This window comes from Onychomys torridus, chromosome 1 (genome assembly GCF_903995425.1).
Source record: "Onychomys torridus chromosome 1, mOncTor1.1, whole genome shotgun sequence".
NCBI lineage: Eukaryota > Metazoa > Chordata > Mammalia > Rodentia > Cricetidae > Onychomys > Onychomys torridus.
The window spans coordinates 9,261,107-9,272,718 of record NC_050443.1 but is presented as its reverse complement, the minus strand read 5'-3'; the positions used below and the strand labels follow the sequence as shown (position 1 = coordinate 9,272,718).

The window sequence follows — 11,612 nt, the reverse complement described above, 5'->3', positions numbered from 1 at the left end:
GGGGAGCTGGGGAAAAGACCACCAGAAGAGTGGCCGGAGGAAAAGAGGGAGGAGCCAGCGGAGGGCGGGGCTTTGGGGAGGGAGTGGAGCCTGACAGCTCCAGCTAGGGAAACTGCTGAGGGAGGAGCCATGGAAAGGAGGCGTGGCCATGGGAGCTGGGGGCGGGGCCACAGAGCTGGGAGGAGTCCTTGCAAGAGAGCAGGAGGGAGGAGCCCGGGAAGGGGCGTGGCCAAGGGGGCTAGGGGGGGGGGGGGGGGCCTGACAGTGGGGCTGCAGGTTGCCCCAGTCTCGGGGTTCAGCACTAGAGGCCGAGGACAGCGACTGAGGGCACAAGCGCGTGCACCTGCCTGCGTCACCCCTGTTTCCCCTTCTGATTACACATGGGCAGCATCCCCGTCCATACAAGGGCCCAGAGATGCAGTCATCGCTACAAATAGCCACAGGCTGGCAGACCTGGGGGAAGGGGGGCAGGAACGTTGGGCGGCAGCTCTTCCAAGTTCACAGGCTCAGCTTGCTCAGGGCCCCTCACAGAAGACAGGGGGCTGCCACCAGAGTGCCCAGGTACGATGAGAACTGCTCCCAAGGCCCCTAACGCGCCAAAGCACTCTCCCTAACAACCCTCAGAGGTAGACGTTATCAGCTCGATTTCACCATTTCAAAGGCGGGGAAACGGAGGCAGCAGGTATTAGGGTGTGGCTGCAGGCTCTGTATCCTTAACCACGCACTGCTTCTGGGCTGTGGACACGGCAGGAAGGATCAAGGCCACCTGCTGTGGTGACACACACTTCTGATCCCAGTACTTGGAAGGCTGAGGCAGGAGGATAGTTGAGTTCCAAGCCATCCTCATAGCAAGACCTAGACCCAAAACAAAACAATTTGGGGGGATGGGGGGGGTTGAAGATGAAGACCAGTTGGCAGAATGCCTGCCTAACATGCACCAAGCCCTGGGTTCCGCCCTCAGTACTGTAAAAGCTAGGCATGGTGGTGCATGCTGCAATCCTGGCCGTGGAGAGGCCGAGGTGGCAGGGTGAGGAGTTGAATGTCACCCTGGGATCCTGAAGACAAATTCCCCAAGCCTACAGGTGGCTGACTACCACTAGCCCCGCAAAGCATGTACACGCACACACCCTCTCCGTCACCACCCTCCCAACCCCTCTCCAGGCTCCCTCCCTCCACAGGACAGGTGACAGGCGCTGGATGCTGGGCACAAACATGTAGCAGGAAAAGAAGGCTGCCCCTGCCAGGAGCCGGTGCCCACTGCCAGCTCTGGCGGGACTCTCTTGGGCCTGCTGCCAGGAGGGGGAAGTTCCAGCTCCCTGCAGCTTCCCACGCCTGGGTCTGGCCTCTTCTAGAGCTTGGAGCCTGGGGAGCTGGAAACTTGGTATCTGATCTTCCAAGTCCTGGAGGCTGCACCTTTGTAGTGAGGGAGGGTGGTCAGATTTACAGGTGGACTTCTCTGGTAGGGGTGACTGGTACCTACCCTACCCCACAAACACATGCGCCTCCAAGGAAGCAGGTGTCCCACTCAAGCCCCACCCCCAGACTGGATTTGCTCGGAAACTCACCAACCCCACTGATTTCAATTCTATTCCTGGTCTGGGGTTGGGAAGGCCACACTTCCTGTCAGCTGCCTTCCTCTGGGCCTTGGGTTGGAGACTGTTGGAACCATGGGGTGGTGACTGTCCTTGTCTTGCCCCTCCTGGGCTGTTTAGCTGTGCAATACCCAGTACCCACGCCAGCATGGTATCTCTTGGAATCTGCTTTGGTCTATCTTGGACATCTCTTGCCAGAATCTATGCTCAATGATATTCTGCTCGGAGCTAGCCTTGGTTCTCGTCCAGTCTAATCACTTTTCTGTCGAGACTTCCTCCCAATTGGACCACTAACATGATCAGGACTACCTCTGGGCTGAGGGAGTCTGCAGACCCCTTACTGCTTACCCGGAGATACTAAAAAGCAGTCCAAATCCCCAAAGATTCCCTCAGTCTCCATGGGTCTCCCTCCTGGTCAGAGTCCTCACTTCCCCGTCACTGCTGATGCTGCGTTTGTGGTTCCCTATTCATCCTCGGTGGAGACAATGAACTCAGAAGCCTGGGTGGCCTCGGTGGCATTTGTCTGACACTGTACTTCCTGAGTTTCGTTCACCAGTGCAGAGAAAGGCCCCAGAGCTCTCCAAAATGCAAGCTGACCCCAGCCCTCATCGTGACTTCCTCTTCCCTCTGGGTCTACTCCTGGACTCTCACTGTGGAGTCCCCCTTCAGTTCTTTGGGAGTGAATTCAGGGGAACTTGGCATACAGTAGTGCTCAATAGATGCTTGCCAAGCAAAGGAAATGAAGACAGCCAGGACAGCTTAGTTGCTCTGCATGAATAAAATGAGTAAATAGTCTTCAGGGGACCAACACCTCATGGGACTGCAGGGGGTTGCTGAGAACATCCCTTTTCAAATGGCTCAGGGAGGGGTGATCAGCTAGGGTTACACAGCACGCCAGGGTGGGTCAGGGACTCCCAGCATGCCCCTCTGCGGAGTCTGAGGGGAGCCCTCCTTTTCTGAGATGCTTTCCCCACATCAACGACAGACATGAAATGTCCAGGCCTGAGAAGCGGCAGCACGGGGGGGCTGCTGCTCAGGAGGCTGGGGGTTCCTCAGGCCTGGGACCCACTCTGTCCCCAAGGCCCTGCGGATGTTTCCTCTGCTCCACTTGACGACGAAGCCTGGTCAAGACCAGCTCAGAGGCCTGGATCAGGCTGTGCTGTGGGGACAGAAAAGGAGGGTACACGTTAGACCACACTGGGAGGCCAGGGGCTCAGCCACAGCAGGAGGGCAGACAGCAGACCACGGGCTGGAGGGTAAGAATGGGTCTCCCAGGTGGAAGTGGAGGCCACACTCAGGGGGAGGGGCTTGGGTCAGTTTGCTGTGGGAGAGGCAAAGCTTAGACCTAAGTGGAAAGAACCGAGATTGGAAATCAGGAGAAGCGCTTGGCAGGGTGTGAGTCGCCAAAGCAGAAGGACTGTCAGTTTTGGGACAGCCTTGGCTACGCAGCATGACTCAATTTCCCAGATCCACAAGCTGGGAGGACACAGTGGGTGTGATACCAAGTACCAGACACATAAACAAATAAGTGGAGAGAGAGGGAAGGAAGGCATACAAAAGCAATCGGCGGGAGCAGCGGATGGGGCGAAATGACAAATGCTGTTAAGGGATATCTGAGGCTCAACTGTTTAGAGAGAAGCTGAGGTTAGACCACATGGAAAGGACAAAGGTGAGATCAGCAGAGCAAGGACCACACAGAAAGGGGAAGCAGAAGCTGAGGTTAGACCTCAGAGAAGCTCCCCTGGTGTTTGTGAGCTGCCAGCTCACAAACAGAGGAGAGCAGGAGACCCGAAATCCTCCCCGGCCTTCACACGCACACGCACACCTGAAATCCTCCCTGGCCTTCACACGCACACACACCTGAAATCCTCCCTGGCCTTCACACGCATACACACACACACACACACACACACACACACACACACACACGCACGCACGCACTCAAGAGTGATGGAGAAGTCAGAAACTGACCAGTGAGCTGGGGACTAGACTACATTGCCAAGGGGAGATGGGGGACAGCAGGCTATGGTGGGAAAGGGTAGGCTGTATCCAAACAGAGACACCTAGTACACGTAAACTGAAGGAGATCAAGACCAGCCCAATGATGGGCAGATCGGAGGCTAGCCCTTGGGATGGGGTAGACAACATGGGGAATGACTGACCAACAGAATTTGGAAGAAACGCCTGGAGACCACGGGACTCAGGTGAGAGTAAAGAACAGACAATGCAGCATGGCCAGATGGCACGGCCTGTAGTCCCAACTACAGAGGCTGAGGCAGGAGGATTGCAAACTCAAGGCCTTCTGGGCTAGAGAGAAAGTCTGTCTCAAAAAACCAAGAGCTGGGGGTTAGCCCAACAAGAATATCTGCTGAGAATCCCCCAGTGAGGGGCTGGGGGTGTGGCTCAGTGGTAGAGCCCCTGCCTATAATCCCCCAGCGAGGGGCTGGGGGTGTGGCTCAGTGGTAGAGCCCCTGACTAGAATCCCCCAGTGAGGGGCTGGGGTGTGGCTCAGTGGTAGAGCCCCTGCCTAGAATCCCCCAGTGAGGGGCTGGGGTGTGGCTCAGTGGTAGAGCCTCTGCCTATAATCCCCCAGTGAGGGGCTGGGGGTGTGGCTCAGTGGTAGAGCCCCTGCCTAGAACCCCCCAGTGAGGGGCTGGGGGTGTGGCTCAGTGGTAGAGCCCCTGCCTAGAATCCCCCAGTGAGGGGCTGGGGTGTGGCTCAGTGGTAGAGCCCCTGCCTAGAATCCCCCAGTGAGGGGCTGGGGTGTGGCTCAGTGGTAGAGCTTTTCTCCTACAAATAAACAAGTAAAGGCTGGTACCTGGAGGATGTGCACCCCTTTCAGTGATACCACAGCCAGTTCCCGCAGCCCATCCCCAGTCAGGTCCACGTGGGCCATGGCCAGCAGGGGGCTGGCGAAGGTCCTACGCCACAGCAGGCGGAAGCCTCTTCTGGCCTCAGGCAGCCCGTGGTACTTATAACAGAGCAGCTCCTGTGGGCAGAGGTGTCACGGTCACACAGGCTGAGGACGGTCACTGCAGGAGCACAGATGAGTGACAGGCTCATCTCGAGACCCACCTGTCCATAGGTGGCCACCAGGACTTCTGGCTGCCCATCTAGGTCCACATCAGTGACCAGGCCACAGAGGACACTGTCAAACTGGTCACTGCTTGGCAGGAGAAGTTGGTCTTCCAGGCCCCGGTTCAGAAGGTCCCTGAACACGGGGGTAAGCAAGGGTCAGATGGCAGGGCCCTGTTGCCCTTGGTTCCAGACTGTAGGTGATGCCTGACTGGCTTCCCCTGAGGTCCAGACCCACTTCCCCGGAGCTGGGCACCTTGGTTTCAATGTGTATAACTTTGAAGTCCCCACACAGGGCCAACCTGTCACTCCAGTGGATGGCCTTGCGTCCATCCTGTAAACCCCGTCCTGGAGCCCCACTGTGCTCCCAGGTGCACAACCCCATGATGGCTCCTGGAGACACAGGTACCCTGGTCCCTCCCTGAAGCACTTGGTGCCTCACGGGTCACGGAGAACTCTGCACTTGCTTCGACATTTAACCCCCAACCCGGAGTATGCCAGAGCTGGATGGAGCTAGCTCACAGGAGCTGATGATGGGAAGTGTGTACACATGCATATGCTCAGACTTGAGTGAGGGGAAGGTGGAGTGGGAGAGGTGGGGGTGGGTGCTCTGGGGTTGTAGTTTAGTTGGTAGAGTGTAGCATGAATGAAGCCCTGGGTCTAATCCGGCACCACATAAACTGGGTGTGGTGGTGCATGCCTGTAATCCCAGCACTCAGGTGGCAGAGGCAGGAGGATTGAGAATTCAAAGTCATCCCTGGCTATGTAGCTGGAGGGCAGCCTTGACTTCATGAGATACTGTCATACCCCCACCCTCAACACACCGCAGCTGACTGTCTTGTTTTAGCATTACAATTGCACAGTTTTGGGGGGCTTAAAAATCCAAGATGGTGGAAATATTGACACCACAGAAACTGCCAAGCACTGCATGTCTAGGCCTTCCCAACTGGGTGTCGGCTGGCACCCCTGGTCCACCCAAGCCAGGGGTATTGGTGTCTTTAAGGGTGGGAAGGCACAGCCGCCCTTAACAAACTCTCTACAAGATCCAGATGTGAGCACTCCCACCTCCTCCCTGGTCACCCCCAAAGGGTTGGCCGTGTAAGGCCACACCACACAGGCACGAGGTTGAACTGCACCCAGAAGCTCCAGGTGTCCTCACCAGTACACCACAGCTGGCTCCAACATGCTGGCAACAAGCAGACTGTATCCTTCCTGCTGTGGGCTGGCCTCGGTTGCTATGGAGGAGGTCAGAGTTGGAGGGCCTCTGGGGACAGGCTCTTCCGTATCCCCTTCCCTCCTGTGGTGAAGAGTGAAGGCTAGACCTCAGCACAAAGACCCAAGATTGTGCCTCACAGGGAGGGTTAGAGGTTGGACTGTGAGATGCCTGTGGCCAGACATTAGACAGATGTTAGATGAATATTTAAAAAAGAAAAAAAAAGTCTAAAGTTAGAACATAGCAGGAGAGACAAAGGTTAGATTGGAGTTGGAGTCTAAGGTTAGACCACAGTGTGAGGATGGGGGGAAGGAGGAGCCCCTGTTTAGAAGGCAAAGGGCAGGTCAAGGTGAATGTCAGTAAAGAACAGAAACTAGCACCTGGGAATGGGGTGGGACCATGGTTGACAGAAGGGTTGTCAGTTCAAAGGGGGCAGGAAGGCTGGGGTCAGGGGAGTCAGTGTAAGATAATATGAGGAGTGAAGGTTAGATCACACAGTGGAGAAAAAGTCCAAGGCTAGAAGACAGTGGGGAGAATGAGGCTGGACGCTCAAAGAAATGAGTGGACCCCAATCTGTGGCACAGCTTACGGGCTGGAGGGGTTGCCAGGAGGAGCATGAGGATTCTTAGGGTAGGGAGGCTGAGCCTGCAGAGTCCACTCTCCAGACTCCAAGCCTGGAGCAAAGAGCTCACCATCGGGGCTTGACAGGCTGAACACGATCACTCGGGAGATGGGCCCATCCTGCAGGACTGTCCATGTCTGCAAGATCTCTGTGTGGAGAGCAAGGACTCAGGGACCTGTCCCCATCCCTCGGCTTGTCCCTGCCCCAGGCCTGACCCTTACCTCGATTCTTCTGGTCTACGTGAGCCACACGCACATAACCACTCTGGCAGCCTAGAGCTGAGAGGCGCCGGGATGAGCCCGGCAGGTTGTGGACATCAAGCCAGAGGACACTCGTGGAAGAAAGGATGATGGATAGGTGGACAGACAGGTGGATATCCCAGAGCCCCAGCCCCATCTCTGCTTCCCAGGAGTACCTAGCCCCATCCTGAAGCATCAGGACTCTGCAGCCTGATTCTTTAGGGGGCCAGTCACTACCACACATGCTCACTGAGCCGCATTCTGCTTGCTCTGGGGACACCCACCCATAGGTAATTTCCTTTTTCTTTTCTTTTTTTTTTTTTTTAGACAGGATCTCACACATCCCAAGCTAGCTTCAAACTCATGATACAGTCAAGAATGAATTTGAACTCCTGACCCTCTTGTCTCTATCACCTGAGTACTAGGGTTACAGGTGTGTGCTGTCGTGCCTGGATTTTGTAGTGGTCTGGATTATTGAACCTAGAGCTTTGAGCATGCTGGACAAGCATTCTACTAAGTGAGCAACACCCCAACATGCTTCCTACTTTCTCTAACATCGCCCCTACCATGTATTGTACTAGAGGGCGGCCTGCTCTATGTGGCTTCTCTACAGTCAAGGCCCTGGTCCCTTCTTTGGGTGCATGGTGGGTGGGCAGGGTCCCCTCCTACCTACTGGTGAGGTTCGTGAGCTCTGGGAAGAGGTTTTCCACAGGCTGCTCCTCAAACTGATGTAGCTCCTCGTCCTGGGGGAACAAGACCCACCCCAGTCAAGAGCCTCCTACACATAGGCCATCACTGCAGTGGGGATCCCAGCTAGACTCTGCCCAGCCTGCCCACCTCACCTCCTTGTAGAGATGAATGGCAGGATCATTCCCACTCAGGAGAAAGACTGTTTCCAGCTGGTCCCCAACCTGGACTCTGAAAGCAGAGAAATCTAGAATGTGCTAGGACCTGAGTGGGGTTGAATTCTCCCAGGGATTTAGAACTGCCACTGTCAATTTATTTTGAGATACGGTTTCATGTACCCAAGGCTGGTGTTGAACTCACAAGGTAGCCACAGCTGCCCTTGAACTCCTGATCCTATCTGTACCTCCCACACCCAGCCTGAAATGTGGGTTCGTAAAACAAAACAAAAACAAAAAAAACTTTGCCAACGAGAACACTGACATTCAGAGACCCAGATGCCTGTTGCATGGCTTGGTGCTCTGCAGGCCTCTGTACACCAACCCTTGAGTTCCACAACTTCAGAATCGCAGAGCAGCCAAGTGCAGGTACTGGGAGGCCTGTACTGACAGCCCCCAACTGCTAGAATCTTCTCTCTAGGAATAAGGAAGGGTCCTCTAGAAGGAGCCTGGAAAACTTCACAGCAAGGGTTGATGAGATGGCTCAGCGGGTAAAGGCAATTCAGGATGACTTGGATTCGATTCCCAGGACCACAAGAGGAAGGTGAGCCCCGACTCCCAAGGGTTGTTCTCTGACTTCTACTCGCGTGCCGTGGGACCCTCTTGCACATAAGTAAATATAAAATGATCTATCTCAGGGCTCAGGAGGCAGAGGCAGGTGGGTCTCTGTGAGTTCAAGCCATCCTGGTCTACAGAGGGAGTTCTAAGACAGCCAGGGCTACAGAGACTGTCAAAATGAAACAAAACAAAACACCCAGCAAGCAAGTAGCAACAGAGAATCACAGCACTGGAACCTCTTTCCTGTGGAATCCCAGGATTCGGAAGCCCTATTTCTTGTCTCCTCTGGTAGGCCAGAACTGTTAGAAATCTCCACTCTGATTATCTTAAATCATGCAAATCTCAACATCTGGAATCTTCTAGATTCCAAATCTGGTAGGTTAATGCTTGCCTGTAATACCAGCACTGGGAAGGCTAAGGTAGGAGAATTTCAAGTTCAAGGCTGTCCTGGGCCACACAGTGAGGTTTTGATTCATAGTAAGGTATGCACACACATGCATGTACACCAGTACATACTTGCATAAGCACATGCATGCACCGCCCCCCCCCCCAAGCTTCATTTTTATAACTTACCTGCTAGACCAGAGAGGTTGGCTACTAGGAACCTACAGACCAAATCCAACCCCCTAGGTGCTCTTTGTAAATGACAACCCTAGCCGGTCATCCAGGGTCAACTGCTGTTTGCTCGCTCCAGTGGCAGAACAGTGTAGTGGTGATACTAAATGAACGACCCTCAAAACTTAGCATTTACTAACTAACTGGGTCTTGACCAAAAAAATGTTGCCAATCCCTGTTATCAGTGGATTTCTGAATTCCTGGGGGTAGAACCCACATGCTTTGGGGTTCTAGAACCTAAAGATTTTAGATGCTCTGTATTGTACCTCCTTACAAGTCCTTCTACAGACTCTCTCTCCGGAGCTGCTGGGTTTGGTAAAGTCTTTTTTTTTTTTTTTTTTTTTTTTTTTTGAGACAGGGTCTACATAACTCAGGCTAGCTTTAAACTCATTATGCAGCCAAAGATGACCTTGAACAAAACCCTGATCCTCCTGCCCCATCTCCTGAATGCTGGAATTAGAAGCATGCACCACTGCAACTGGTTTATGTGGTGCTGGGAATGGAAGCCGAGCTCCCTGTGCGCTATGAAGTAAGTGTTCTACTGCCTGAGCTGTATCCTCAGCCCTCAACTGCATCTTTTAAATCTGGTGACCTCAGGGCTTATGACTGTAAAGAAAGACCCCAGATCTGGGAAGTAAAGATCGAGAACTTCTGGAGTTGAGTTCTAGGTGCTCAATTAACTCTCTGGAATGATCTACCCAAGAGGTGACAATGTGGTGGCTCCCTAGTCGTCTTGGCTGGATTCACTCTGAAAGCACCCTCAGAACCAGATTAGTGATGGCAGGTGTATGGGCTCCAGTTTGCTACCCTCCCTGAAACCCCACTTCCCCATTATACTTCCCATCACTTCTTGGGCTCCTAACAATACCTGTTCCCAACCCTTAGTCTATTGAAACCTTTTTGTTTTCCAGAGAAGGCAAAAGCCTCAGAGGAAGGTGGGAAAGCACGGGTGCCCATGGTCACTTACTCTGCATGGCACAACTGGAAAGGTGTGAACTGGAGTTCCAAATTCAGGCAGCTCTCTGCAGAAAGACATAAGCTGAGCTCAGCAGCACCGGCCAGCCCAGTCCGCCCTCTCCCCCCCAGGCTCCACTCACCTGCAATCGAATCCAGGTTGTACTCTGAGCCAGGCTCATAGTCACAGTAAATGTTAAGAAAAGGACTGCCCTTGTCTCCTGAGTCCTGGGGGTGGAAACTGCCCTCAGGGAAGGTAGAGGAGGTGAGAGGCATTTGGAGTAGACTCAGGGCACTTGGGATAGACTCGGTGGGTGTGGACAGGTGGAGGGTGCTATGGTACCTTTATAAATGTGATGCCCACAACCAGGCCCCGCTTTGGGGGTGACTTGTTGAAGGTGTCGATGGAGACGATCTCAGCATCCACTACGAGTAGAGTTCAAAGTTCACCACCCATTAGGCAGGTCTCCACCCCTGAATCACTGACTTCCTACCACTGTAGTAAAACCCTTGGGTCTACGGGAGTCCTAACCATCATGACCATGACCTTTGACCACCAAGTACCAGGCTTTTAACCTCTAAGTTCGGAATCCTGGACCCTAATTACTTTCAGGCCCCGATGACCCCTGGATCAGACCCTAATGATGATTACTAGGGTGTTTTTGTTTGTTTTGTCTCAAGACAGGGTTTCTCTGTGTAGCCCTGGCTATCCTGGAATTAGCTCTGTAGACCAAGCTGGCCTTGAACTCAAGAGATCCGCCTGCCTCAGCCTCCCGATTGCTGGAATTAAAGGCGTACTCCACCACCGCTGGGCTTTTGATTACCAACCAGTTTTAACCCTAGCCTTGCATCACAGTGACCAACTCAGACAGTCTTAGCCTCCAGTCCCGCCCCCGACACCACAGCGCCACGCACCGGGGATGTAGTTGAATTGCAGCTCTTTGGCCACAGGCCGGATTTTCTGTCGGAGGTCTTGGTAGCGGAAGCCGAGCACCTTGCCTTTAAGAGTGGCGGCTAGCAACTCCCCTCGCCCGTCGGCTCCTCCTGCCAGTCCGTACACATTGCTCTGCGACGAGAACCGTGTGAAGCTGTCCTCACGGAGTGGACAGGGCCCCGCCGCCACGGCCGTCTCCCCCATCCCGGCGCTCCGCGGTCAGCCCCAGCTGGTCTGCTGCTCCCCAACCTGGAACATCCACTCACGCACACTGATGACGTCAGGAAGCTGCCGTCGTTGCCCTCTACCAAGATGGCGTCCGGCTTCCTTCCTGGGCGGCCCAGATAATGTTACCTTTCTGGGCCTTTGTTCTTCCCCATTTCAGAGCTAAGGAAAGGGTCTTCTAGGACTTGGCAGGGGAGATGGCCACAGCTCCTGGCCTTTTTGTAAGCGGTGTGGAAAGCAGAATAAGAATCACCATGATCATCACCGGGGGTGATGGTGTATGCCTGTGATTCCCGCACTTGTTAAGTGAAGGCAGGTGGATCAGGAGTTCAAGGCCATCCTCTGCTACATAATTTGAGGCCCGCTTTTAGTATATAAGTAGTTTCCAGGCCAGCCTGTGTACATGAGAGCCTGTCTGTCTCTCTCTGTCTCACACACACACACACACACACACACACACACACACACACACGCGCGCGCGCGCCTAAAAATATACTTATTCCTCAACAACATCCATCCGAACAAAAAAAAAGAACTATAAAACCTAATTATTATCCTTTTGCAGAAGCACATTTCATTTGTCAATTTAATTAAAACTCATAATCAAGCTGAGGCTGAGGGACATACCTTTTTTTCTTTTTAGAGACAGAATCTTGCTTCAGAGCCTTGGCTGAACTGGTAAT

At 53.8% G+C, this 11,612-nt stretch overlaps 1 protein-coding gene across 1 annotated transcript; it reads right to left on the bottom strand.

Moving 5' to 3' along the window:
• Positions 1–2,334: 2,334 nt before the first annotated feature.
• Positions 2,335–10,996, bottom strand: Kptn (kaptin, actin binding protein). The gene is made up of 12 exons (XM_036176455.1): positions 10,686–10,996; positions 10,114–10,196; positions 9,914–9,998; positions 9,784–9,838; positions 7,584–7,659; positions 7,411–7,484; positions 6,724–6,833; positions 6,573–6,650; positions 5,827–5,902; positions 4,668–4,803; positions 4,411–4,581; positions 2,335–2,751 (listed from the first exon to the last, which is right to left on the bottom strand). Exons 1-12 carry the CDS (start codon positions 10,906–10,908, stop codon positions 2,626–2,628), a joined length of 1,293 nt encoding a protein of 430 aa, XP_036032348.1. The 5' UTR covers positions 10,909–10,996; the 3' UTR covers positions 2,335–2,625.
• Between the last annotated feature and the right edge of the window lie 616 nt (positions 10,997–11,612).

Bases quoted from the DNA above. Each gene is read 5' to 3' on its own strand.
- Kptn (XM_036176455.1), bottom strand. From the start codon at position 10,908: ATGGGGGAGACGGCCGTGGCGGCGGGGCCCTGTCCACTCCGTGAGGAC. The intron at 4,804-5,826 runs GTGAGGACACCT...CCCCGTGTTCAG, and splicing joins GAGCCAGCTGTGGTGTACTG to GGACCTTCTGAACCGGGGCC. The intron at 4,582-4,667 runs GTGGGTCTCGAG...CTCTGCCCACAG, and splicing joins TGGTGGCCACCTATGGACAG to GAGCTGCTCTGTTATAAGTA.